The 26,454-nt window shown below is 40.7% G+C and overlaps 3 protein-coding genes across 4 annotated transcripts; 2 read left to right on the forward strand and 1 right to left on the reverse strand.

The window, feature by feature from the left end:
• The first annotated feature begins 1,367 nt into the window (after nt 1-1,367).
• On the forward strand, nt 1,368-9,773 carry srms (src-related kinase lacking C-terminal regulatory tyrosine and N-terminal myristylation sites). Its single transcript, XM_088290366.1, has 8 exons — nt 1,368-2,120; nt 3,906-4,027; nt 4,453-4,619; nt 5,847-5,994; nt 6,309-6,467; nt 6,618-6,799; nt 7,819-7,975; nt 9,088-9,773. The coding sequence occupies exons 1-8, from the start codon at nt 1,747-1,749 to the stop codon at nt 9,285-9,287; spliced, it is 1,509 nt and encodes a 502-aa protein (XP_088146492.1). The 5' UTR covers nt 1,368-1,746; the 3' UTR covers nt 9,288-9,773.
• Nucleotides 9,774-11,749: 1,976 nt separating this feature from the next.
• ptk6b (PTK6 protein tyrosine kinase 6b) lies at nt 11,750-18,583 on the forward strand. 2 transcript variants are annotated; one of them, XM_088290364.1, is made up of 8 exons: nt 11,750-12,149; nt 13,827-13,945; nt 14,035-14,204; nt 14,676-14,835; nt 14,912-15,073; nt 16,159-16,340; nt 17,387-17,540; nt 17,620-18,583. In XM_088290364.1, exons 1-8 carry the CDS (start codon nt 11,800-11,802, stop codon nt 17,868-17,870), a joined length of 1,548 nt encoding a protein of 515 aa, XP_088146490.1. In that variant the 5' UTR covers nt 11,750-11,799; the 3' UTR covers nt 17,871-18,583. The 2 variants fall into 2 exon arrangements, with proteins under 2 accessions (XP_088146490.1, XP_088146491.1); XM_088290365.1 differs by having other exon boundaries at nt 13,827-13,915.
• A 2,409-nt stretch (nt 18,584-20,992) lies between these two features.
• urp2 (urotensin II-related peptide) lies at nt 20,993-25,997 on the reverse strand. Its single transcript, XM_088292191.1, has 5 exons — nt 25,910-25,997; nt 24,329-24,637; nt 23,523-23,557; nt 22,181-22,325; nt 20,993-21,078 (listed from the first exon to the last, which is right to left on the reverse strand). The coding sequence occupies exons 1-5, from the start codon at nt 25,995-25,997 to the stop codon at nt 21,047-21,049; spliced, it is 609 nt and encodes a 202-aa protein (XP_088148317.1). The 3' UTR covers nt 20,993-21,046.
• Nucleotides 25,998-26,454: the final 457 nt, after the last annotated feature.

The raw sequence follows: 26,454 nt of genomic DNA on the forward strand, positions 1-26,454 counted from the left end.
TGTTCATAGATGTAAATGAGACTTTATGTTGTGTTTTGTCAAAGAGAACATATCATGTCAACAATCTAATGGTGACTTTTTTTTTTCAATGTGCTGTCACTGCGGACATTTTGTTTTTTTTCTTCGGACCTCCTGAAATGTACAACACAAAGCTAAATATACTAATGATAATAAAAACGGTGTCCTAACCAGCTCAGCTCCTGTGTCTTAGAAAGAAAGCATGACAATAAAGTTCAGACTCGCACTCCTTTCAGGATTATTAGGAACAAACAAGGGCCACAGAATTGGAAAAAAAGTCTAATTCACAAGAATAAAGTGACTGTTATGAGAATAATTGTGGGCACAAAATGACACATGAGAATTATCTTTATTTATTTTGCTCATTTAATTCAACACATTTTACTAGACTGATGTAATACGAAAAAAAAGTCATTTGAAATGAAAAAAGTGGGACTCTTAAGAGAATAATTATACAAGAAGGAAGTTTTACATGTATAACAATGTGAATGAAGTAATTTCATAGACATTCAGATGACATTTTATGATTAGAAAGTTCTAACATGAGGAAAAATTGTTTTAATTAAAAAAAATCAAGTTAAAGTTCAATTATAAAGTTGTGACTATTAGGACCCCAGCAAAATAAAATGTGTAAAAACCGAGTGTGTTTATGAATGTAATTTAATGGTGCTGCTTGATCATACAAGAAGCAAACTTGAGATTGGAGCGTAGCATGGTGGCAATAAACTCACCTCATAATAAGCAATAGTTTGGCAAATAGTGATCAATTAACGATAAAAAAAGGGTTTTAAGACGTTTAATGCCCTGCCCAGTTAAAAAGAACATAGAGAAATCTTAATGCTAAAACATTATGGAAAATACAATTGAAGAGCTAACAGCTAGCATCTAACCATTTAGGAACGGACAATTGAGCACAAATGGTGGAGTAACACATGTAGCGGGACAATATCACAATACTGCATGTGTTATGTATACAACATGTGTTATGGTGCGCCAGAATGAGCAGTGCAACAAATTGAAATGAAGCATTAAATCTTAACACAAAATGTTTAATTCGTTAATTTTTTTTTAATTATATTTAATTACATCACAATTCTGTTTTAAAAGCACAATATTATAGAGAGCTATTTTTCCGATTAAACACATTACAACGTTGTCTTTTTCGGGAGGCTTAAAGGGGCATTTTTATTCATTTTAAAATGGAACGATGACAGGAGACACTAGCGTTTTTAAAGCACTGTATTTCAAGGTAACACTGTACATATTTCATTTTTTTGCCACGCGGAAGTATTTGTGACGTCATGGCGAAAAGTGGCATTGCTCATAGTTTGTGGTGTGCGCGCCCGCGATTCCGCGCACCTGTCAGGTGTCGCGCACTCGGGAGTCAAAACATACTTTAAAGGACGCGCGTTCACGCCGTCTTCCCCCACGCGTTCACCTTTCCGCCCGACACGACTCGTGCCACCCGGTCGAGAACCGAACCCCAAGCCGCTACTTCGGATGTCCTCGATCGCTTCCGCATTCCCGCGGCGGCCCGCGTCCATGCGCCCAACAGGGAAAAAAACCGGTCGGTCCGGCTTATCTGGAGCCCGCCGCTGCTTCCCCAGAACAATGCTTCATCCCGGCCGCGCAGGAGAACAGCACCGCGGTGCGGCTGCTTCTGGGCTGCTACTGGGCTGCGGTAACTCGCGTTCGGCGGTCGGCGAACGGTTGTGAGATCCGGAGGTCATGGAGGGCTGCTGCCGCTCCTGCATGCCGTGTTTGAAGCGTCTCTGGGATTGCATCTGGCCCGACTTCCGCTACCCGAGCGTGCCGAACCATGTGATCGCCAACCGGGCCGCGCACACCACCGAGATCCGGACGGTGTCGGGCGACATCCGCGTGCCGTCGCCCAAGAAGAGGCCGGTCCAATTGTACGCGGCGCTCTTCGACTTCGAGGCCCGCAGCGACGACGAGCTGACGGTCCGGGAGGGCGACAAGCTTTCGGTGCTGGAGCAGCGAGGCGAGTACGTGCTGGCCAAGAAACTGACCGGGTCGTTGGAGTCCGGACTCATCCCCGCCAACTACGTGGCGGTTCTCCAGGACGAGTTTGCCAAACACAAGTGAGTGCGTGGCGCCTGATTTCAGGTTGCTTAACACCGTCTGCCTGCTTCACTCTCACCTTGAACCGGAGGGGGCTGATTTGGCGTCGGTTGTCAACCTGCTTCAGACCTGCAACATCATCATTCGTTTGGTTTAACGCAGAAGAACCAACAGAACAGTTCTGGGAAAAAACAAAGCAATTTTGCTGCCTATAGGTCTGTGTTTGGGGAAAATTATCTTTTTTTTTTTTTTAATTTAACTGATGTCAACATAACTTCTACACCCCCCCCCCAAAAAAAACCCAATAACATTTAGACAATTTATTTTTTGGAGTCCCTGAATATTTTCCCAATCAGGATTATGGAGACGATTTAAAAAAATAAATAAATACAATAAAATTAATAAATAAATAAAAAATAAAAATAAAATATATATATATATATATATATATATATATATATATGAGTAACCTTGGATTATTAACAATGGCAGCGCAAGAACATCCCTGGAGTTCACGAAATTGTGTTTGCTGGGCTGTCTTATTTTGCAGATCCGATCAAAGACGACACTGATTGATCGGCAAATTCTGACATTAGAATCGATAACCTGTTTTGCATGAAATGCAAAAATATCTACCAATCTCAGTAAAATATTATGTATTTGATTTATTTATACTTTCAAGCAAAATGTTTGCCTGCCAATTGGTCCAAAACTTGCTGTGCACGAGCGCCGAGGTCACAGCACATTTGATTTATCATCTGTTCGCACCTGAAACCGGGCTAGCATATCATTTGACATTTCTACAAGCAGAGGACGGGAAAAACTACAAAATAACAAATCTGATTTTTTTTCTTTTTTAATGAATTTTTTTTTTTATTGTCAGGCCATATCTCCCGGCCAGACAACAAAATATCAATATTTCTGTCATGGTGGCTCAAAGGCAACGTGACTTTTTAAAATGCTGCTGTGGCTTTGTTGACGCTGACCTTGTTCTTATTTGGAGTGTCGGGCAGAACCGGTTTCACGCTCAGAGAAAACTGACCCATGACTACAGCTTCTCCGCTGATCCGCTCTGATATGGGAAAAAGAAATGTTCACGTTTCTCATTCTACTCCTCATTTCAATCTGTTCAAGATGCTATTTAAAGAAATGCAGAGGAAATACTGGCAATATTTTGTAAATAATCTTGCCCCAGGTCAAACTGTCACCTTCGACTGTTGGTCAGGTGGAACGAAAACAACGTTCAGTTTGCTGCTTCTTTTGGAATCTGTGTCAGACAACAACGAATACCGAAACAGAAAGCGGAAAGCATCTTTTGATGCTCTCATGCGTGACTGCGCATTTTGCAGTCACTGTGTTCCACTTTGGAAGTTGCTGTACGTTTTGTTGTTTGTGCCGTCTTTGAGTTGGAAATAATCACAAATACGAACGCATAATAAAGGTCGCAGGTCATGCTTGGCACAGAGAACTACGACAAAACTCTCAAACTATTTTTAAATCAATCTGTCGCTCCACGTTTGCTAGTTTCAGTGAAATTGGAGCGTCACACCCACACACGCACCTGATTCTCAGGCAGAAGCAAACGATCCCACAGCCACCGTGATGAACTGAGCCGACCAGTTTAGTGTTTACATTCTTCGTCAGTTTGTGTGCGTGCGGCTAAATCTCATTTCTTTACGCGCATCCTCCTCGCTCCACATATTAGCCCCGCCCACCATTGACGGTTCGTGAAGAGCAAAAGTTGACGATGAAGCGATGTGATGTTGGTGGTCCAAACTTTGCACTAAATTGGGCGGTGTGTGCAGGTGGTACTACGGCAACATCAACCGCACCAAAGCTGAGAAGCTGCTGCTGGCGCCCCAGAACAAAGATGGCTGCTTCCTGGCACGGATCAGTGAGAGTCACAGTGACGAGTACACCATCTCAGGTGCGTGTGACAGATTTGACACTTTTTATTTATTTATTTTTTATTTTATTTTATTTATTTTATATTTTTTTTGGGACAGCGGCTTCGTACGTGGTCTGTTTTTATTTTTATTTTTTACTAATTTCTCTATCTTGCGGGTTTAACATTGGCGTAATGCGACCAAGAGAATTAGCAAATCGATATAATGGAGAGAAGCTGGTCACTTTTTAATATAAAATATTTTTCTGCCTCAAATAATACATTTTTCTGGAACTACTGCAGTTTTTTCCCCTCTTTCATCTGTGTGGCCCGCGGACCGGGCGTTGGAGACCACTGATCTAAAACATGTGACCCTTGAGGACCTGATATCCAGTTTTCCATTTTTCTTTGTTGTGATGGATTTTTTTCAAAGCGTTTTCCTCTTTGTTCTTGCGTCACGCTTCCAGCTCGCAGTGAAGGGAAGGTGTTCCACTTCCGCATCCAGCGCTCCTCCATCGGTGCCTATTTTGTGTCGGACAAGATCTCCTTCGGGACGCTGGGCGAGCTGGTCTCATACTACCAGAAGAACCCTCGCAGTTTGGGCGTGCTGCTGGCGGAACCTTGTGCTCAGCAGGTAAAGCTTCATACTGCTGAATATTAATACATATTGCATTTTATACTTATCATACGAAATGCAACTCAGGGCTTTACAGTTAAAAAAAAGAAATAAAAAAAAAAGAGCTGTTATCAGCTGACCCTGTAGCTCACCTGACCTCATCACCTGATCTTTTTTTTTTTTTTTTTTTTTTAACCAAAGAATACCACTTTTTTTTAAAGAAAAAAAAAGTTTATAATTATATGGTCAGGATTTTTTTTGAATATTACAATATTTTCACAAAATTTAAGAATGATATTTTTTTTCTGTTCGTCATTACATTTCAAGTTTATGAAAGCCACATAACAGAACACAAAAGCTCATCTAAAAACAATACCACTCTACACTTGTACAATGTCTTTTTTTTTGTGTTGCAGTTTTTTTTTTTCAAAAAACAAATACATAATTTTTGTAAGACTACAAATTTGTCTCATGTAAACAATTAAATAACACATTCTCAAAATATTCCCAATATTTCCTTCACAATTGAAATTAAACATAAAATAATTTTCCCCCCAAAAGTTTTTCTTGTATATTCCGACTATTTTTCTTGGGGGAAATGACTACAGATGATTTCTTAATAACGTTATTGTTGTTCTTTTCAGTGTACTCTTTGCAATATTGGAGCACAATGATGATAATATCAATGGTAATATGATCAGCATATGAATAATAATAATTAGAATAAAACTAAATATTGTAATGTAACAAGAATAATTGGAAGGGGTTAAAACGGTCTGGTCTTATTTATTTACGAGCATTTCAATGAAGTGTGCCTGTTCATATTAACAGCCCCAGTGTGACATTTTTTTGTCTTTTTATCGGTTTGTGTTTAATTGTGTCGTTGGTTATCATTTATCATTTCAGTCCTTTGTCATTCATTTCCATACAACTGTTTTTTAATTTTTTTAATTTCACATTGTGATGACTCAAATGTCAAACTCTCATGCTTGTTGGCGCACGTATAATAAAAGATGATCACAAAAAGTCGTCTGGCTTGTCTTCTTCATCATCAGTGGCAGACAAACAAATGCATCATCAGCAGTTAAGCGCTCTCAAGTATGTCCTTAAGGGTTCCTCACAGAAAAACCAACATGGAACCTGCCGCGTGGAACACTGATGACACACACACACACACACACACCCCCCCCACACACGCACACACACCTGTCATGCGGCGTGTACTCACATGCTTGTGCTCTGCAGCGGGAGCTTTTCGACATGGAGCCTTGGGAGAGGCCTCGCGAGGAGTTCAAGCTGCACCGCAAGTTGGGCGAAGGGCACTTTGGAGAAGTGTGGGAGGCTCTGTGGACCGCCGAGAACAAGCGTGTTGCCATTAAGATGCTCAAGCAAGGTACAACACCACAATCAATGACACGCCGGTTGTACACTGGGAGGTGTTTCCACTTAACACATTCACTGCCATTGACGGCTAAAGACGTCCAAGATCCTTTTTTTTTTTTTATATAAACTTGGCTGGTAGTGAATGAGTTAAGACAACGCAGTTGACGCTCACAAACAAGAATGTTTCAAGCGTAGTCTCGCAGGGGCGGAGATACCTGGTGGCCGCTGCGACTCTCCGGCCACCCCTTCTGGCCACGTCAAATATGATTTGGAACGTGTGATCGCGGGTTCACTGTATAAAGGAATCTTCTCGATGATTCTCAGAGGACACCAAACAGGACGAGTTTGTGAAGGAGGTGCAGGCGCTGAAGAGCCTTCACCATCCCAAGTTGATCCAGCTGCTGGCCATGTGCTCCCGAGGCGAACCCGTCTACATCGTGACCGAGCTGATGAGCAAAGGAAGCCTCAAGTCCTACTTGGCTTGTGAGTGAAACCGAAAGAAAAAAAAAAATCGCTTTCACAATTTATTTACCTGCTAGGAGCCTTTCAGAGCACTCAAGATTAAAAAGGCACGTTGAGCATGTCATGACCGATTTCAACGTCGCTTCCGTTTCAATGTGCGTTTGTGTTTAGCGGCAGAAGGCCAGGTGCTGACCTCCGCTCACCTCATCTATATGGGCAGTCAGGTGGCCGAGGGCATGGCCTACCTGGAAGACAGGAATATCGTCCACAGAGACTTGGCGGCTAGAAACATTCTGGTGGGAGAGGACCTGGTGTGCAAGGTGGCAGACTTTGGACTGGCTCGAATTATCAAGGTGTGTCCATGTGTGTGTGACAAAGACGTGACGTCAAGGTGACTTGTGCCAAGTGTAAAATGAAGTTAAGCGCTGTAAATTATAAAAGGTCAAAACAATAAAATGTTCTCTGGCCGCGACTCCACTTGGAGTTTCAGGAATTTTTCATAATTTCTTGGTACAATCAACCCTCGCCAGTTTGCATAATGCACCTATTTGTGACTCTTTTATATTTGATCATAAGTCGTGCATTTAGTGCAGCTTACATTAACAGTTGATCACATCTGTTCACGTCCACCACCGCCATGAAAAATTCAGACCAATTTTACCTTTAGAAATTGGCCTCTTACATCTGCTCGCTTAATGCTAATGCTAACATGTAATTGGCTACGTCAAAGGCACAGGCTAACGTTTAGCACCGACAGTATAGTCAATAGGCACTTTTAGAACAAGGTACATTCAATACATTCTTTTTTTTTTTTTCTTGAATACATACCAATGCCAAATAACTAATATCACTAGTACGTTTGACACATAAAATTTCAAGTGAACTAATGATAGTTACTTATAATGAAACACCGATGTATCTCAATCTAACTTTTTTTTTCTTAAAATTGAAATAATCAAATTTTTTAAAACTATATTTTCCATTTGTTCATAAAATACTCACAAAGGCGCCTTGGTATCTGTGACTATATGTATCGGCAATTGTCTGCAATAATCGATACCTCAAAATATGACCACTATCGACAGTATCGGTACTCGCCCATCCCTAGCTATAACGCTTAAAAAGACGGATATTTGAACACAAACAATATAACTGTACTCAGTCATATAGTCTTTATCCTCTGTGAAGAATGAAAGCGCAGTCCAAACATACAGCGTAATCAAAAAGTTCTCAGTTCATGTGTAAAGTTCATGCGGATGAAAATTCAAAAAGCAGCCTGTTAACTTAATGTGACGCTAGAGTCTTGCTTCATTTGATGTCTTGGCACTTTCTGTCTATCTTGCGGAATGCTGACTTTTGCGACATTTTCCAGGACAGTGTGTACACAGCCAGCCGGACCACTAAGATACCCGTGCGGTGGACGGCACCAGAGGCCGCCATTCACCAAAAGTTCTCCGTCAAGTCGGATGTGTGGTCCTTTGGCGTTCTTCTCTACGAGATGATGTCGCGCGGGAAAATGCCCTACGAAGGTAACGTGTTGCTTGCTAATATTTTTGGAATTCAAGGAATTTTTACATCATTGATGTCAATTCATATCAACACACATCTCCACATGTGATACCTGTCATTCTGTGACTTGTGAGAAAAAAAATAGAACCGCAAAATTAGTGGAACATAATGAAATAATACGTTTTCACAATCTATCTACACATTTTTCGCCTCAACACAAGCAGATTTATGGTATAAAAACATAGAGAGAAGTTGTATAATAATACGTGTAGAATAAATGATTGCCTTTTTAAAATTTTTTTATATATCCTATCCAGTATTATTTTCCATTGCACTAACTATTCTCTTATTTATCTAATTTATATATCTATCTGAATTATTGTTGTATTGCACTGGAGAGGGGAGCTCTCTAATCTCGTTGCACACTTGAGTACAATGACAATAAAGGAATTTCTGATTCTGATTCTGATTTTGCTGGCCTCAAAATGTCCAAACAGTCAACAGTTTTGAAAATGTACAGATTTTAGGGGAATTTTTGTCTTCTCTAGCTGTAGTTTCAAGTTGCAGCTGAAATGTAATAAATGTTCGTTGCGCTAGCCTTTATCTTTAAATCATGACCACCACCTGGAGGACAAAATATCACAAGTGCTTGTCGTATTTCATTTAAATGGGAGTGATTCTCAGCGCGGTGCGTGGGCTCCCTCTAGTGGTGAGCTTTTAAATTACACTGACGAAAACATTTTTTTGTTTTAACACGTACAGTACATTTAAGTGCAAATTAGCAGCATTTCACTTTTATGTACAATGCAGTTTTATTTCAACCTTTTCAACTGTTTTTTTTTAAACATTTATTCATTCATTTATTAATTTTTACTGTCCTTTGAAAAACACTTATGTCCGTTTTCTATTTATTTATTTTTCTATTTTCACGTGAATGGGGTTTCCGGGTTACAAGTGTTGTGTAAATGTGAAAATGTAAAAAAAAATTGGATATGTATTTTTTACAGCACGGCAATGATATAACTTTGACCTACATTTAAGCGAGCTGTCAATGTGAATCCGATTTGTTTGATGCCAACTGAGCTGAAGTCTCATTATGTTCCCTCCTTCCTTGGCTGTGACAACCTTTCAGGCAAAAACAACAAGCAGGTGTTGGACCTGCTGTCGTCTGGTGCTCGCCTGGGGTGTCCCAGCAGATGTCCTCACAACATCTACCGCATCATGATGGACTGCTGGGCGGCCGAACCATCCAAGAGGCCTTCCTTCCACGCTTTGCACAGCCAACTGGACTCCATTTACGCTCGAATCTACTTCAAGACCATCGAGGTGTGACCATGCGGCGGCGAGGAGGAGGACAACATCGCCGCCATGCACGCTGACAAAGACCGTCTGTCGTGTGGGAAGCCGGATGGAATTTTTCACCCGGCAACGATGATGACTGCAGGCCGAAAGGAGGCGCTATGTGCAATAATGATTTCTTGGCTTGTGTTCAGCCTGACATGAGCTCATCTTTTTGTCCAAAAGTAACCTCTCGTCAAGTTCCTAAAGGAAGATGATGGCGATTCCTCCCTGGAGACGGAATTTCCTTTTGGTCATCAGCTTGAGCGTTATCATTTGCTAAGAACAAATGTGAGCCCCTGAAAGTGTTCAGGCTCGCGTGGTTGCTAAAGCACTGAGCATTAACTGTGGGTGGGCAAAGTATGACTCCCTTTTTTTTTTTTTTTTTTAATCTGTCCCTCGCAGCATTTACATCAAGAGTCCTTTAAGATTTTTGGAATGATTTCTCCTAAAATTAATGAACAAATATATTTATTAATATTTTTTATGTCATCAAATAAGCTCATTTTTAGTTGCGAAAATCCGTGAGTAATTAAGACTCCCCAAAATATTTACAAGTCCAGTTGCCTAATGCCAATATTAATAGTTGGAGCTGTAAATATGCCACAAATTGTCAACAAATTTTTTTTTACCACAAAAAGCCATCTCTAATTATAATTTGCCGTTGATCATTGTTATGATCCTAAAAGACTTAACATTTAATTTCAAACTCCTCCGACGAAATTACTCTTCAACCTAACTAGCTTACCTATTATTTGATTCTGCATTTTAATAGCAAAAACATGAACACACGGCTCTTCATAACGTACAAAGACGTTCGAACAATTGCCATACGTCAAGATACTAACTTGACCTCAATTACTACTTTCCTATTAGCCAGGGTTTTACTGCCATCTGTTGCTATCTTACGGCATTACAGAAAGAACACACACACAAAAAAAAACAACTTAGGTGAGTTTATCGGCGAAAACTTGCTGATAGGGTCCACAGGGAGAAAAAATTGTAAATAGGTTATTTATGCGTAGCAAATTGAACATTCAAGGGTTCGCTGTATTCAGTTTTTTTTTTTCTTTTTGACTTAGATTTTAAAATCTTACCATCCAATGACTCGGCTCATTCATCCTCTTCCAAAATTAAGAGTGACGCCAGAGCACAAATTTTGCCCGCTTCCCACACTCGGCAAAACGTGACAATTTTTTTTTTTTATTTCATTTTTTGAGCGAAAATGTTGACTCATTAGCCGAGTAGCATCACCAAGTATTACTTTGATTCAGTCTTCCAGCGGCCTCCAGAGTGGGCGCCATGTTTACACGGCCATCGCCACGATGACCACGGCCACTTTTCTTTGGACAGGGTTGCATGCGATGCAATGCGAGACAACAATGCAACTTTGCTACTTGATGACAATATTAAGCCTTCCCAAAAAAAAAAAAAAAAAAAATGGAGTGACGTGTTCTCACAAACAATAAAGTCGTTCCACTCTTTCAGGTTGACATACTTTTACTTGCTATTTTTATTTAGTGCAATAGTGAACAGTTACAGATGATCACATAGAAGATAAACTCTTCTGTGTAATTATATCGTCCATTGCGTCCCATGTCGCTTATGGCATCTGATTTTATTTATTTTTTCCTCATTGGGCCTTTTAATATCCCCTGTTGTGTTTCACTGTGCATCATTTTGACCAACTCTTACTTTATCTCTCGTTAGGTCCCATAGTATCCCATAATCTCTGTTGTTTGTTCATGTCCCATAATGTCCAAGTTTGCCTCAGTGTCCCCCACAATTTCCCTTTAGTGTGAATAGGGCAACCAAGCAATGTCTGTCATCTAGTGGCCAATGGGGGTATTACAACTTAAACTATGCCACGGGCCTCCGCTATTTATGGGAGATAGGGACGAGGCAGGCACACTAATAGGGAAAATCTGCATGGGGAAAAACAATCACATTTTTATTTATTTTTTTTGTAAAACCCTGCATTCCACAAAAATGCTGTGAACCATCAAGCTACATCTTTCTATGAATAACTGTGGTTAAAAAAAATATTAATGGAGAAAAAAAAAAGGCGATTAATCTCAGGTCCACTGTAGCAGAGGAAACATGTCGAATTACGCCCAATCTCCCTAAAGAAAATAGGTGTTGGGGGGTGGGGGATTAATGAACTCAAATTTGGCATCCGTACAGTCTTCGTGTCCTATATTGTTTTCAGTGTTGTCCTATTTTGTCCCACCGTGACGGCCATTATTTCTAATCCTTTGCAATAGTGTGCTTTTATCTGAGATGGTTTCCCCGAGTGTGGTTGTTTGGTCTCGAAACAAAATGCACAAGCAACTCATGCCAGTCGAAATGCGGTAATAAACAAATCACAACATGCGTGCTACTTTCGTGGCGCATGTTCGCTCGAGTCCCCGAACAGCATTCCTTGGAATCCGACAGCGTCACTGCCGGTCCAACAGGTGCTGTAAACTTTTGTGATCAAGTGTGTCTTCTTATTCGGTGCTCAATCATGGACGAATGCTTGCGCAGTACATGCCCAACTCTGTGGCAGAGGCTGCGCGGGGAGAAAAAGACAAATGTGGACGGTAAGACTGCGCCGAACCCGGAACCACCACCGCCACCACAAAGGTCACCGGCCAACAAGGAGGAGAGCGGAAGCACGTATGAGGCGATGTGGGGCTTTCAGGGCCGGAACCAAAATGAGTTGAGCTTCCAGACGGGAGAACTGTTCAAGGTCCAGAGCTGCAGCAACGACTGGTGGTCCGTGTACAGGTTGGACCAGACCGGAAACACGCTTGATAGTGGCGTTGTGCCCGGAAACTACCTGAAGAAAACTGAGACGAGTATGGAGGTGGAACCGTGAGTTTACAATTAAATAACACGTTCTTATTGACATCTAAATCTAGACATCATCATTGTTATGATGCTACTTTGTCCCAACTGGAGTTATTATCGTTTTAGAGTATTTTATCGTATTTGAATTAGTTTTTAATTCTTTTTTTTTTTTATTGAGTTAGTCTTAATTAGCTTTTAGTTAATTAGGCGTTGTTAGTTTTTATTAGTTTTAGTTTTTGTTAAAAAACTGTTTTAGAATTGTTTTTTACTAATATTCAAGATTTTTTTTTTTTTTTTAAAAAACACCATGGTAAGCATTTTTCCTAAAAATTCAACCAAAATAATATTTTAAAATATGTTGATAACACAGGGTCCAGTTTATGGTTTTAAGAGTCCATACACTTTGAATTACAACGAGTGCAGTACATACCGCTTTTAAGGGAAGTTGCAGGCATGCATGCACACTAATTATAATAAAGCTCGGATGCCTTGTTTGGCGAGTTGCCAACTTTTACAGTGGATTTGTGGCTTGAATTAATGATGAGAAGTACTAAACCACGCTGTACTATTATATTTTTATATACATTGCATATTGATTTTTCCATGCGCCAGAGAGAGCGAGAGAGAGAGAGAGAGAGAGAGAGAGAGAGAGAGAGAGAGAGAGAGAGAGAGAGAGAGAGAGAGAGAGAGAGAGAGAGAGAGAGAGAGAGAGAGAGAGAGAGAGAGAGAGAGAGAGAGAGAGAGAGAGAGTGAGAGAGTGTGAGTGAGTGAGTGAGTGAGTGAGTGAGTGAGTGAGTGAGTGAGTGAGTGAGTGAGTGAGAGAGAGAGAGAGAGAGAGAGAGAGAGAGTGAGTGAGTGAGTGAGTGAGTGAGTGAGTGAGTGAGTGAGTGAGTGAGTGAGTGAGAGAGTGAGTGAGTGAGAGAGTGAGAGAGTGAGAGAGTGAGAGAGTGAGAGAGTGAGTGAGTGAGTGAGTGAGAGAGTGAGAGAGTGAGAGAGTGAGTGAGAGAGTGAGTGAGTGAGTGAGTGAGTGAGTGAGTGAGAGAGATGGATAGCACTTTTTACCTAGCGTTGCATTTTGGGCAGAGTTAAATGTCAAGAGCTGGTGATCCATTGGAGCCAAAACCACACGCAAACTCACTACTTCATTTTGTGGGTCTTTTTTTTTTTTTTTTTTTTTTTGCTGCTGCTTGATGACGTTGCTTCTGTGCAAGAAATGTAAAGAGCAGAGATGGAAAAGTTACAGAATTTTGGTGTTAGGTCCTCCATCTGTGCCCTGACCACACTTCCATCATCGTCCCACTTATTTATTAAAATAATTGTCTGTACATTAAAAAAAAAAATTCTCATCAGCCGTCCCCAAAATGGGTATCCATCCATCGTTCCGTCCCTGGGACAAAATTGATTAAGAGGACTACAACTCCCAGATGTTCGACCTTCTTCCGGTTAATATCCAAATTAATGCATTTAAAATTAATATTGACATTTTCATTCATCTCAATGGGAAAAGATGATTTGAGAACAGAGATTTGAGTTATGAGGGTGGTCACGGACCAAAGTCAACTAATTTCAAGGCACGTCTTCTCTTTTGCTCTCAAACTCTCAAATACATTCGAACGCAGGCCATGAACAATATCATCTGCTGGGGTCACAATTTCTAACTGTGTGTTTGCATGTGTGTATGCGCACACACACACGTGACAGATGGAACTTCGGGACCATGAACCGTTCAGAAGCCCAAAGTCTCCTCATGGCACCGGGAAACAGAGCGGGAGCGTTCCTCATCCGATCCAGTGAGAACCATGTCGGATATGTCCTCTCAGGCGAGACCACGTCACACCAGCGAAGGCAAAACGGATATTAGGCACGTCATTTACAATGGAAGCCTATTTGTGTGTGCGTGTGTCTCCAGTGCGTTCTAGCTTTCGGGTGAAACACTTCAAGATTGCCCGAACGTCCGACGGTCTCTTCGTCCTGGATGGCATGCAGCAGTTTACGTCACTGAGCCACCTGGTGGCGCACTACTGCAACAACCGCCTCCGTGTCAGCAACGAGGACACACTGGGCGAACCCTGCAGGCCGGTACGGCTTCTTGCACACGCTCACGTACCCGCTTGCGCACGCACACGCGCGCGCACATGCATTAACATTCAAATGGGAAATTAGCTGCAAACAGAGTAAAATCTAGAATAAAATAAATTAAATAAATAATAAAAAAAAGATCTAAAATAGTCAACGTAAAATTCTCAGAGTAAATTTACTCCGTTTACAGAAATTAAATAGAGTATTTCTTAGGGAAATTGATTGTGCATGATAAAGGGCCTATCCATGGTATGTGACAAAATGGGGTACGTAAGACACACAAAAAAGATTGTGAACCACTAATATACAGTATATCGTGTGTCTGTGTTTAAAATATTGTTGTAGTTGTACATTTATTTAAAATAAAAACATATTTAACGTTGCGCAGGGAAGTCCTTCCATTTAGTTTACCTGATCACCAGTGTGTGTATGTGCGCGTGTGTGTGCCTGTCCATGTGTGTGTTCCCTCAGAAAGAACCGCCGTCAGATATCCAATTCCCAGATGACGAGTGGGAACTACCCAAGGAGGAGTTCACCTTGGAGGACAAGTTGGGAAGCGGCTACTTTGCGGACGTCTACCGAGGATGCTGGAAGTCGCGCATTCGCGTAGCCGTCAAAATCATCAAGAACGGTATTTACCGTACGCTCCCGCGTTGGCCCGCCCGGAGGTTCTACCCAGTGAGCGTTTCTTCTCTCTTCGTCTCCAGACTCGGAGCTGAACCACTCCGAGTTCCAGAGGGAAGTGCAGATCCTCAAGCGCTTGCGCCACCGTCACCTTATATCGCTGTTTGCTGTCTGCACCGCCTCCACGCCATATTACATCATCACCGAGCTGATGGAGAAAGGAAGTCTGCTCAACCTGCTCAGAAGTACGAATTGCAAAGATTGACTAGAGGGGAAAAAAAACTCGACGCACTTGTTTTTGGCGGTCTCTTTTCAAGAAGGACACTTGCATGATCATTATACTTGAAACCATGCCACGCCCACATTAGATGGCCTTGGGCGATAAAAAAAAACAACATATCCACTCAGTTTAATATTGATCAATGAAATTGGTTGTCATGGGCTACCACCCCCAACCTTTTCAGCAGACCCGGTCAAATTTACCGGCGTGTGTTTAAAACTGAAATGGGAGACTTAGTGTACAAGGTTGCAATTGGGTCCTTGAGACTTCACACTGGCGTCGGGATGTGACGTCACTTGACGATGACGACCCCACGGTTGACGGACCGTGAATGGCAAAAAAATGGTCCGATTTACCTTCTTTCATGAATGCAGCATAACAGTGTTGCTTAATTACCACCTGGAGAAGTGAAGCCACCGCCCACCAGCGGACATTTTAGGTTGTCAATTGCTAAGGCAGCCTAACTTGAATACTTGTTTTCTCCGTGTGGTTTTTACATTATTATCAGTCTCTGCGGCGAAAATGCCACCGTAAATGACATAGAGTTGTCATTACCTATGGGAGAAGCACTACATGCACATTTCATCGGTAAGAATGCAATTTAAACTTTTCTCTTATGAGGTACATCTCTGAGTACTATTCAAAGATTTGTCTGCGTCATCAAAATGATTGGCTGCTATATCTATTTAGGACACGCACCACTGCATCCGGGCAACATCTGAATTGTGTTATGAATACCATTAACCTTACTAAATTGTATTTTTTTTTATTTTGTACGAATGTGATACAGATTTGGAATGTTCATCTCATTTAATCTTTGTTGTTGAGGGTGTGTCATGCCTGGCTTCGGCACCCAATCACACTATTGCGGAGATGCTTGCAATGATTAGCATCAGGCAACATACACATTACTCCATACTTATGCTAGCTACAATTGCCATGTAGCATCTGACTCATTACAATAAACCCCCGCTAGGAGGTTAGCATGTAGCATTTGCATCATGATAAAAGTCCTAAACTCCAGCTCTTTCTTTTTGCGTTTATGTTGAGGTCCGGAGGGCCAGCAGCAGGATATGACATCCCTGTTGGACATGGCCGGCCAGGTGGCTGATGGGATGTCGTACCTGGAGGAGCACAATTTTGTCCACAGAGACCTGGCGGCCCGGAACGTCCTGGTGGGAGAGGACTACATCTGCAAGGTGGCCGACTTTGGACTGACCCAAGTCATCAAGGTGTGTGGCACTTATTTATGCGGATTGTTAGTAATCTATTAGTAGAGCTGCCAACTATTACAGGTCGAAAATCATTTTAAAATCCATTTATATTGCTTAAAATATCATTGATGTAAAAAGTAAAATAATTCATTCGCACTGTCAGCTTGATACAACATAAATGCAGAAATTGAAAGTAAAATTTTGATCACAAAATAATTCGTAATGCTAATGGTCGAATCTATTGTCCATTTGTAAACATAATACAATATGTATCAAATTATGGTCAACCTATATTAAATTGAATACATTTCATCACGATATTATTGGCTCCGGCACACTTCAGAAAACCAATGTCAGTAAATACAGTTCTGCGCTACAACCCTCCGTTCAACTTCAAGCTCTTTATGCAAAGAAAAAAAAATTCTCAACAATATACAGAAACGCTGCCGGCTTCTCTGGACTGATGCAAAGTGGAAAGGTGTTCTTGGGTCTGACGAATCCTCATTTCAAATTGGGCCAAAGAGAAAAATGACCATCAGTACTTTTATGGATGCAAAGTTCAAAAGCTATCATTTGTGACGGTATGGGCCTGTGTTAATGTACCTTACACATCTGTGAAGGCATCAGTAATGCTGAAATATACAGCAAGACAATGCCAAACTACATTGTGCTTGTGTTACAACTGCCTCGCTCAAACAGTCACTTCCCGTTTTACATTATCTAGGACTAATAATCCCGGAAGGACGGATTGTTCCGTCCTTGGGATGGAATGCGCATCTCCGCAGACGAGTCCAACGTTAGCCGAAAGCTAACATTTTGAGGCTAACATCATTTGCTGCCTCAATAGATTAGTATCTTGGGCGAGAAAAGCAACATTCCATGGTTATGATGTCCAGTAATACGCAGACAACAACTGTGCTAACAACAACCTGATTCAGCATATTAATGAATGACACACTGCCCTGTGTCTGGAATAATACTTGTATGAATTTGAGTCTGGGGTGTGTGCGTCGTCACATTATGTTTGTGAAAAGTTACCCCATGGCGTTTTTTGGGCGCTCCAGGAGCCCATCTACTTTGCGTACCAGAAAGCCATCCCGCACAAATGGAGCGCACCGGAAGCCATCAGTCAGAGGAAGTTCTCGGTCAAGTCAGACGTGTGGTCCTTTGGCGTCCTGCTCTATGAAATGGTCACCTACGGAGGTGTGCCCTACCCAGGCGAGTGGCTTGCTGAACTCAGCGAAGCACGTGCTGATCAGTGGGATTTTCCAAGCTTGATGAACGCTCTTCTCGGCAGGTCTGAGCGGGCAGGAAGCGGACAAGCAGGTCAGCGCGGGCTACAGGATGCCGGCGCCTCCCGCTTGTCCGCCGTTCCTCTACGAAACGATGTGCAAATGCTGGAACGCCGATCCTGACCTGCGGCCCAGCTTCTGGCAGCTCAAGGAGCAAATGTACAGCATCTACGATGGGAGCCTCATCATACAAATGGACAAACAAGCGCCTACAACACCGACGGACAATCAAGAGGCTTCAATTAACCTGAGTTGACTTTCGGCAAGATAAGCGAGATTGTTGAGATACATTCAAGCTGTTCTCTAACAGTTGGAATTATTAATCAGAGTACCATTTGCAGAGACTATAAAATGTGAAAAAAAATCATTTTTATAATAATTTGGAACGTTGTGTAAAAAAAAATTTAAAAAATTCAGATTTATGAATCTGTGCTCGATCAATGCAGAGTTTTTCGACGACCAGTCTCCTCCCTTTGCCACGCCACCATATGAATATGCAAATTAGTATTAGCAAGGCCTGCCGGAGGGAATTCCCCACTCTGCATGATCATATAATAATAAAAAAAAAAAAAAAAAAAAGAGGAACTTTACAATATTTAAACTGCCGGAAACCAAGTCGAGTTAAAAAAAAAAATCTTTTCTTCCTCATAAATTCACATTAAGATCGCTTGGCCTAAAACGTTCAGGCAGTGCATTTTTATTCCCCCTCGCAGCATGTTGTGCCAAAACTGCTATCATAGAATTAGAAATTGAAATGATCTAATTATATATTATGTAAATCTATATGTTCTCTAAATATCGCGCCGCCACTGCCAGCATCATAACTTTAAACCATTAATATAGACTATAAATAAAAATAGGACGGGACCATTTAAGATGCAAATTAATGGTACATATAGTTAAGCTTTGAAATATTCTAGCTGTCTCACAAGCTCCAATTAGCATGTGACCCACTTATGTTTTTTTTTGTTGTTTTTTTTGTTTTGCTTACTGCATCAAGTATTATTTCATTGTTCCTTGTGAAAACAGCTGTACTTTGCATTTGGGTTTGTGTATTATATCCACTGTTGAAATTGTGTAGCATTGATTCTTTTGTGGTCAGCTTCAGACAATTTCATATTAAAAATTTTTTTCCGTTACGACTTATTTTTGTCCGCAATATTTCTTCAAAAATGTGTCATTGTATTTGTGCTCACTGTGTTAAGTCATCCACAGTTAAGTTATATTTATGTCGCTTGTATCGTCTGGATCCCTTAAAAGTGATTTTGAAAATCATGTAGCCACTAAAAAACACAATCGTCAAACAACACGATTCAAAATTTTCAAATATGAAACCTCCCACTTGAATTTTTAATTTTATTTTTTAATTTTTTTACCCCTCAAATCCTGTATGATTAAAATATCCCACCTGCTTCTTTTTGTCACTAATTTAGGACTACTACATGTTTTAGCCGAGCTCTAGCTCAATGAACGCTAAATGATTATATACGCACAACACCTCGGTGTATTTAACACGTCTACACACTCTGCACGAGCATGTGCAGACACACGCACTCATCACCGGGGCAACAGTGGCAGTGAAACTCTCTGAAAAGTAATTAAGCACAGTTTACTCATCCAAACAGCAAACACACTTATCTGTTGCCATGGTAACATCCACATGAGGAATGTACAGCTACGACTACGACGCAAAGACTAATAACTCTGTGATTGTGTCGTTTTTTTTGTCGGGGAGGTGGGAGGGGGTCTGGCTTTGGATATACATCAATTTAATGCCTCAAGGTTGTTTGGAATTGGAATAGAGCATCTGAAATGCCAGCAGATAATTAGATTACAACAACACAGACAAATTCATATTGTGTATTATGTTTGTGGCGAATAATTATTTCCAAGGTTTCATTCAGATAGGTGGTGTACCAATTAATTGACAGATAATTGATTTCTATATTGGCAGATAATTACTTTGGATGATCGAATAATCATTTAGATATCTTTTCTTAATTTAAAATTGTCCAAAAATGTCTCCAATTGCAACATGGGATTAGACTGATTACACTGGTCAACGGCAAATTTTAATCAGGGATGCCTTTTTGTGTTCTTAAATGTATTTTTGACACCAATTAAAATGAAAAAAATCTTTACTTTTCTTCTAGCAAATCAGGTTTTTGAGATGTTTTAATTTTTTGTTTTTGAGTTTGACCTATTAAAGTTTGCGCAGTTCAGATTTTACCATGCATTGTCATTTATAGCTGTGATTTTCCAAATAAAAAAAACCCCCACCCTTAATTCATAAATATTACAAAATATATTACTCTGTTACATATTATATTTTGCTGTTATTCTATTATGATTATGAAACCATTATTTGCTCGAGGACAAAAATAGGTCAGATTCAGAAACGGCGCAAACGACTAAACTAGTAACATTTACTTCTCTGACCAAATGAAGTAGAGCAATCAAATCGTGTTGAATCAAAATAAGAATTTGCATTTACCTTGGAAAACAAAAATCTGCATTCCATTTTTTTCTGATGTAACGTACTAAACCAGTGACTGAATTATTACTTATTAATTGTTGTGCGTTTTCAGCACTGTTCTTTTGAAATGTTTGACTGAGAGAATTGATATGAAAACGCGTTTGTTCTTATCCGAGTCATTGAAAAAAATATCTTAATCGATTTTTAATATAATTGTTAACTTGCAGCCCTATTCCCGACAATTTGGTGGGACCGCGGAACTTTTTTCGTATCATTACTTTTCAGCTGACTTGTTGGAACACTTGTCTCAATTTCTGTGCACCCGCTCAGTTTTCTTACCGTTGTAGGGAATGAGTTAAGTAATTATACAAATTCAGGAAAATAAGATGAAGCAAAAAAAAGACAACCCCCCCTCATAAAATCAGTTCATATTGTTGCTATTGGCATGTTGGAGAAGGATTTTATTTAAAGAAGGCATACACATAAAAAACAATGTGCATCTGTCTGGTGGCAGGCGGGGGTGGTATTAAACGGGGATTTCGTGGTTTTTTTTCGTGTTTTTTTTTTTTTTGTTCATGTGCTTAGCCTTAGCACACATCGTCTTCTTTGATCAGTCAGTTTTGTTAATTAACGAGTTGGATGAAAAGGTCTAAGTTGGTGTTGGCGCCGCCGTGGTGGCCTGCTGAAGTCCAAGCAACTGTTGCCTAGCACGCAGAGGTCAAACGCGAGCCCAGAGGATAGGTATGGAAACTGCTTGGCCGCATGGATGCATGGAGAATAGTGGCTCAATCGAAATTTGGGAGCAGTTAGGAGACACTTTGGTAAAGCAATAGTTGAGTTTTTTTTTTTTTTTTTTTCTCCCCCCCAACAAAATTATTATTTGGACAAAGGCCACGGCGTTGGATGGATGGTGGCGAGAGGAGGCTCACAAGTGGTTTACGCTGGGTGGCGGGAACTCAATTCTGGGAGCAATACTTCCAGAAACACACTGTTGGAGAAAAAAAACAGAAGTGACAATAGCATATTTTGTAGCATCAGCAAACCTTTAGCTTCCTAATGTGCTTTTTATTTATTTATTTATTACTTGGCTACTGAAACGTTGACAGCTTTATAATTTGTCTAATTTGTAGTGCTACCTTGAGGTGTGCCTTTAAAAACACTTTTGCTTTAACAGCGTTCAACTCACTTCACAAGAGGCAGCACTTTGGCAACGATTGAACATTTCATTCCAAAAAAAAAAAAGAAGAGGCTTCAAACTGTTAGAGGCCAATCTCACACTAATTTTACTGTCAAAGTAAACATAAACCAAAATAATTGCACATTTACTTGAAACAAGCACAACTTTGCCTTTACAAAGTCAGCCTAGCTTCATGCTAGCTAACAGCAAAATGCCACTGACATGCTAAGGTTAGCAGCAATTGTTTTGTGTGTTTTGTTTTTTTTAGAAGAAATATTTGAGCACAAACAGTGGGGCAACATTGAAATACTCACAGGTATATTCTTTATCCTCTGCAAAATGAAAAGTATTACAGCATCTTATTGAGTCACTAAGAGTTGACATGACTTGTCATTTGTCTGTATGGCTGTATTACACTGCCTCCTGGTGGCCAAGACAGGTACACCGGAAGGAGTAGTGCACTTAACTGGATTGCAGTATTATAATCGTGATGCACAAACTATTTTATAATTCAAATTCATTGTGTTATTCAGTTTAAAGTGCCATATTAAAGAGTGCTATTTTTTTTAATTACTTTTTTGGAGGGAGGCTAGAACAGAGTGCAGTTATTTCCATTCAGTGCAAGATTTGAGATAGAAAGTTCTAGGGAAAAAAACAAAACAATTATGAGGTACCGACTCAACTAAACTCGTATCTCAAGGCACCACTGCATTTTATAAACTCTAAATTTTCTTTTCTGTTTATCTATTGTGACTCACAAATGGATTTTACAAATTGGCTGTGTGGCTGTGTCTTCTTTTCTCTGTTAGGAGCAGGACTAGACCGAATAAAGCCAGAGCCGCGTATTGATCGCATACACACACACACACATACACACACACACACCCTTTAGCAAAGTTGAAACCCTTGTTACCTCTTTTGTTGGTCTTCTTGGACTGAGGAGGAAGCGATTTGCGGAAGGTGCGTCCCGTAAGGCTGGGGATGACGGCGCCGGCACTTGCTCCGGTCGCGGTGCTATCTGTCGTTGCTGGGGGGGGCGTGGTCAACATCACTGCAGCCTCATCATAAGACCATGAAAGACAATTTAAAAAAAAACAAAAATCAAAAAAGGAAGGTTGTACTCACACTGGATTCTGTGAACTTGATCAAGGCTGAACAACCTTAATTTGGATCAGCCCTAGACTTTCAAAAACACTCAACTAGCTTAAAGATCAATATACAGAGGATAAACATACAGTACATATATTACTGGGACATTTTATAGGAAATTAATTTTTTGATTGCTAGTATGCATGTTTTTGTAAATGTGTCTGTAGGCGAGTTGAATTTCTAGATTTTGATGCCACAGTGGGCTTATTAACAAAAACCTCAACTGGCTTTGACAATGGATGAGCTAGCGGATTAGTGATGAAGTGTAAAATTATATATTCAAGTAAAGTTTTCTGGATGGTTTTCATAATAATAACGATATTGCCATATCATATTAGTCATTTTAATTGTAATATTTATGAATAAAGGGTTAGGTTCAGCAAGAGGTGGAATTTTTTTTTTTCTGAACCACTATAGCTATGAATCACAAGACACGAAAAAATCTGTCTTTTGCAATATTTTATAGGTCAAATGTAAAAACAAACCTGATGGGCTAGAAAAAAAAGTTAAGATGTATCTTTTTTTTTAAATCAGCGTGAAAAATACATTGAGGGACACATAAAGCCATCTCTGATGATCATCTCTGTCTTGTTGCTTTTAACGTTACATTTCCACGATGTTCCCAGCAAGCAGACTAGCTTTTTTTTTTTCCCAATAATTATTTGTCATTTGTCCATTTTCTGTTTGCAGTGCGATTTAAACTCACGAGTCCTCCTTACAGATGTGCTATGGGAAGCTTGTTGTCGGCACCAAACGCCTGTTCCTTGCAAGCACCTCTTTGATAACATGAATCATTTATAATGACGCCAAATTGTCCACAACAGGATTTATACAGTGTAAGTCAGGAGTCTTCAATCCTGTTCCTCAAGTACCGATCCTGAATCAGGTGTCTTGCAGCAGGGTGAGTTGGAAAGCAGGCAGGACACCTGATTCAGGATCGTTATCTTGCTTCTGCTGATTATCTGATGATTTAAATCAGATGTGTGACAATAGGCAGGACAGCGGCTCTCGGGGAATAGGATGAGGACCCCTTGGTCTAAGTGATCAAAATGGATCACTTGTTGAATTTAGAAGAAGATAAAAGGATAATATTAAAAGGGACTTACCATTTTATTTTTTCGTCCTGTATTTCTGGTATTTGCTGAAATAAAAAAAAAAAATCTGAAAACTAATGAAGGACATTACCATTCATCTCGTTGCGCAGTTAAAACTCAATTAATCATTAAGACAATTTCGACGCACTTTAGTTTACTATTAGACGACGATAATAATAATGCTAGTTAACACTTAACGAGGTGTGTCAGAAAGGTTCCAGGAATGATGTCACAAAAGTTCCTTATTACTAATTATTTATTCATTGGAGGTAATCCCTCTGGAGTTTAACACACTTCCCAAGCCGTCTCTGTCATGCACATCTGGAAGGATTCTTCACAGCCTCTTTATATTGCCCACATCTTTTAAAAGTGCCCCCTTGTTGAGCTCCTTGAGCTTTGAAAAGAGGCGCAAAAAAAAATAAAAAAAATTACACGGTCGGGTGATCATGGAGGTTGTTCGAAGTTCTTCTCAACCAGGAACTGTCAGATGCTCAGGGCATTGTACGCAGTCATGTTGTCACAGTGAAGCAGCTCCGAGTGGTCTGGTCACAAGGTCATTTTTTCTTGCGCAATGAATGAGGCATTTTGTGAACGTCTTGGAATTTTCGGACACACCTCGTGTAGCTTCCAAGCTAGCCTGCGTGAATGATCACGCTGCATCGCCTTCATCGAAATTCGAATAAGGATTTATGATTAAAAAAAAAAATCATCAGTAACGTTTATAGTTCTGTTATTATATCCCCTCTCCCTAAGAAGATGACAATCGTCAAGGTTTTCCAATTTCAAATCAGAGCTACAAGAAGTGTGCGTATGCTAACCTCTTGGCAAGAAGGTGATCCTCGTGCTCAGCGTACTGTTAAACGTCCGGTGCATTTCCTCGAGGACCGAGATCATCTTAAGTATCTGGACCCGCTTCTCGGAAGCGTCCGTCCCCGGGTGGTATCTCATGGCAGCCATTAACGTCCTCGAAGTTGTTCGGTCTCCTCGTCTCGTCCCTTCCGCCCCAGACGCTCTGCCGTTCAGACGCCACTGTCTGAGGAACTCGCTTTGACGAAGGGAGGAAGACCTTGGGGGGGCAGCTGACAAATGAAAACGAGTGGGAAGAAGATTTGGAGCTCTCATCGGCTCTAGGGAAACAGAAATAGTCAAGAAGTCATTGCCGGGGGATGAATTTCTGTCCTTTCATGACTAGAATCTTGTGGATTTAGTTAAAAACAACAACTCAAGCCGTCACAATCTGCTCTCTGTCCTGCTTGCTCACCTGCTATCAAGCTAGCTGTTGCTAATCTGCGATCAAGCTAGGTGACTCAGCAATAATATTAGTCGTTCTTTGCAGAGGATAATGAATATTTAACGAGTGTTGTTATAAGATCCATGTACGTTTGTTGCTGCACTGCTTGAGTTCGATTGGTTGCTGGTTAAAGCGCTGTCACGCAGATTGTGATTTAGCGTAGCATTAAGCTAGTGGACTGAAAGGCTATGTGGTTGTTTTAAGCAGCTTGGCTTATGAACAGAACAAAGCCATCCCAACATGTTCCTTGGGTCTTAAAACTTCACTCTGGCTACTAGTCCGCTGTAGAATCTGCTACTGGTCTATTTATTGCTTGAGATTTGAGAAAAGAAATGCGAATGGAAGAGAAACACAGTCGGGCCCTGAGGGCTGCAGACTCGAGTCAATTAATGGAGCCCAGAGTTCAAAGGAACATGGCGAAGCACTAATGAGCTTTATGTGAAGCACATTGAGTTACCTCTAGGATAAAATACACTCTATGAATAAATCTGCCTCGCTTTGCCTTTAGTGTCATTATTTTTCTGCGTAGTTTGACAGTTCACTTCCACTCGGCTCATATTTTGAAAAACCCGTAAATGGAGTCACTCGATTTTCCCCGTGTTCTCATTCACTGCCAGATTCCTTATCACCTTCATGCAAAACCTTCCAGTGTTTGTTCTTAACTCATTTACTGCCATTGACGGCTAAAGACGTCAAAGATGCATTTTTTTTTTTTTTTTTTTAACTCGGCTGGTCGTGGATGAGTTGAACTGGTCTCCCAGTGTCTTCCTAATGTATCTCCTCGTCTGCTACGCTCTCCTTGCCTGTTTGCTCACGTCTTCTTTCGCCTCACCTGGATTGACGCCATCGAGTGATTACCACGACCCTGCACATGCGCTCTATTTCCTTAGTTGGAAACGCTGACTTGGAATTTTCTGCCTTGTCTTAATCTTCCCGCTCCGAAGAACCACAGTAAAATCATTAATCAACTTAATTCATTTGCATTGTCCAAAACAAAATTAGTAAACGTATGTTTGTCATTTTTAAGATGCAGAGAGAATTGACGAAACGAGCTAAAATTTGGTTTTGAGTTCACTGCATTGGAAAAGATGAGATGACGCTTCTTTACCTCTCTCGGTGGGGGCCGCCCGGATTTGAGTCGTGACGATCAGCATCATGACGGGAATGAACGACAATTTTGCAGCTCCACAAAGCATCGTTGATCTCATCGATGAGTCGGGGAGGCGGAAAAATGAAAAAGCGATTGAGATTTTGGTTGTTTCGTCAGATTCTTTGGTTTGGTCTTATTTTGAAGACGGTCCATTGGTCAGCATCATTTTGCGTTGGGTGTTTTCAATTTGGATTTTGTACAAAAAAAAAAAAAAAATCTATAAAAAAAAATTAAGCGTTTAAAAAGAAAAAAATGGAATATTTCAACCGAGATTCGGTGCTCGTCTACGCGGCAAAGGATTAAAATCGTTTTCTTGTCTGAATTGATCTTTGATTGCTAGTTCAAGTTTCGTGGATGCGCCTCTTAAAGAAGAAGGCTTGTCAAGAGTTTGTCGTCTCCCTGATCCTCTTCGACAAACTTGCCTTTTTTAAATTCTGCGTTGGGACAACCAAGTGGTAAATCTGGGCTGACCAATCGGGTCAAGATGCTCCGCCTCTTGCTTC

This window comes from Idiotropiscis lumnitzeri, chromosome 3 (assembly GCF_059441095.1).
Source record: "Idiotropiscis lumnitzeri isolate Australia: NSW breed Sydney's pygmy pipehorse chromosome 3, RoL_Ilum_1.0, whole genome shotgun sequence".
NCBI lineage: Eukaryota > Metazoa > Chordata > Actinopteri > Syngnathiformes > Syngnathidae > Idiotropiscis > Idiotropiscis lumnitzeri.

What these genes read in the sequence shown, in the direction of transcription:
- srms (XM_088290366.1), top strand. Translation starts at nt 1,747, where the DNA reads ATGGAGGGCTGCTGCCGCTCCTGCATGCCGTGTTTGAAGCGTCTCTGG. An exon ending in CGGAACCTTGTGCTCAGCAG is followed by an intron (nt 4,620 to 5,846) that starts GTAAAGCTTCAT and finishes TGTGCTCTGCAG; the next exon opens with CGGGAGCTTTTCGACATGGA. An exon ending in CCTCAAGTCCTACTTGGCTT is followed by an intron (nt 6,468 to 6,617) that starts GTGAGTGAAACC and finishes GTTTGTGTTTAG; the next exon opens with CGGCAGAAGGCCAGGTGCTG.
- urp2 (XM_088292191.1), bottom strand. Translation starts at nt 25,997, where the DNA reads ATGCTTTGTGGAGCTGCAAAATTGTCGTTCATTCCCGTCATGATGCTG. An exon ending in GATCACCTTCTTGCCAAGAG is followed by an intron (nt 23,558 to 24,328) that starts GTTAGCATACGC and finishes TTTTTATTTCAG; the next exon opens with CAAATACCAGAAATACAGGA. An exon ending in CAAGAAGACCAACAAAAGAG is followed by an intron (nt 21,079 to 22,180) that starts GTAACAAGGGTT and finishes TTTCTCCAACAG; the next exon opens with TGTGTTTCTGGAAGTATTGC.
- ptk6b (XM_088290364.1), top strand. Translation starts at nt 11,800, where the DNA reads ATGGACGAATGCTTGCGCAGTACATGCCCAACTCTGTGGCAGAGGCTG. An exon ending in TGGGCGAACCCTGCAGGCCG is followed by an intron (nt 14,205 to 14,675) that starts GTACGGCTTCTT and finishes GTGTTCCCTCAG; the next exon opens with AAAGAACCGCCGTCAGATAT. An exon ending in TCTGCTCAACCTGCTCAGAA is followed by an intron (nt 15,074 to 16,158) that starts GTACGAATTGCA and finishes GTTTATGTTGAG; the next exon opens with GTCCGGAGGGCCAGCAGCAG.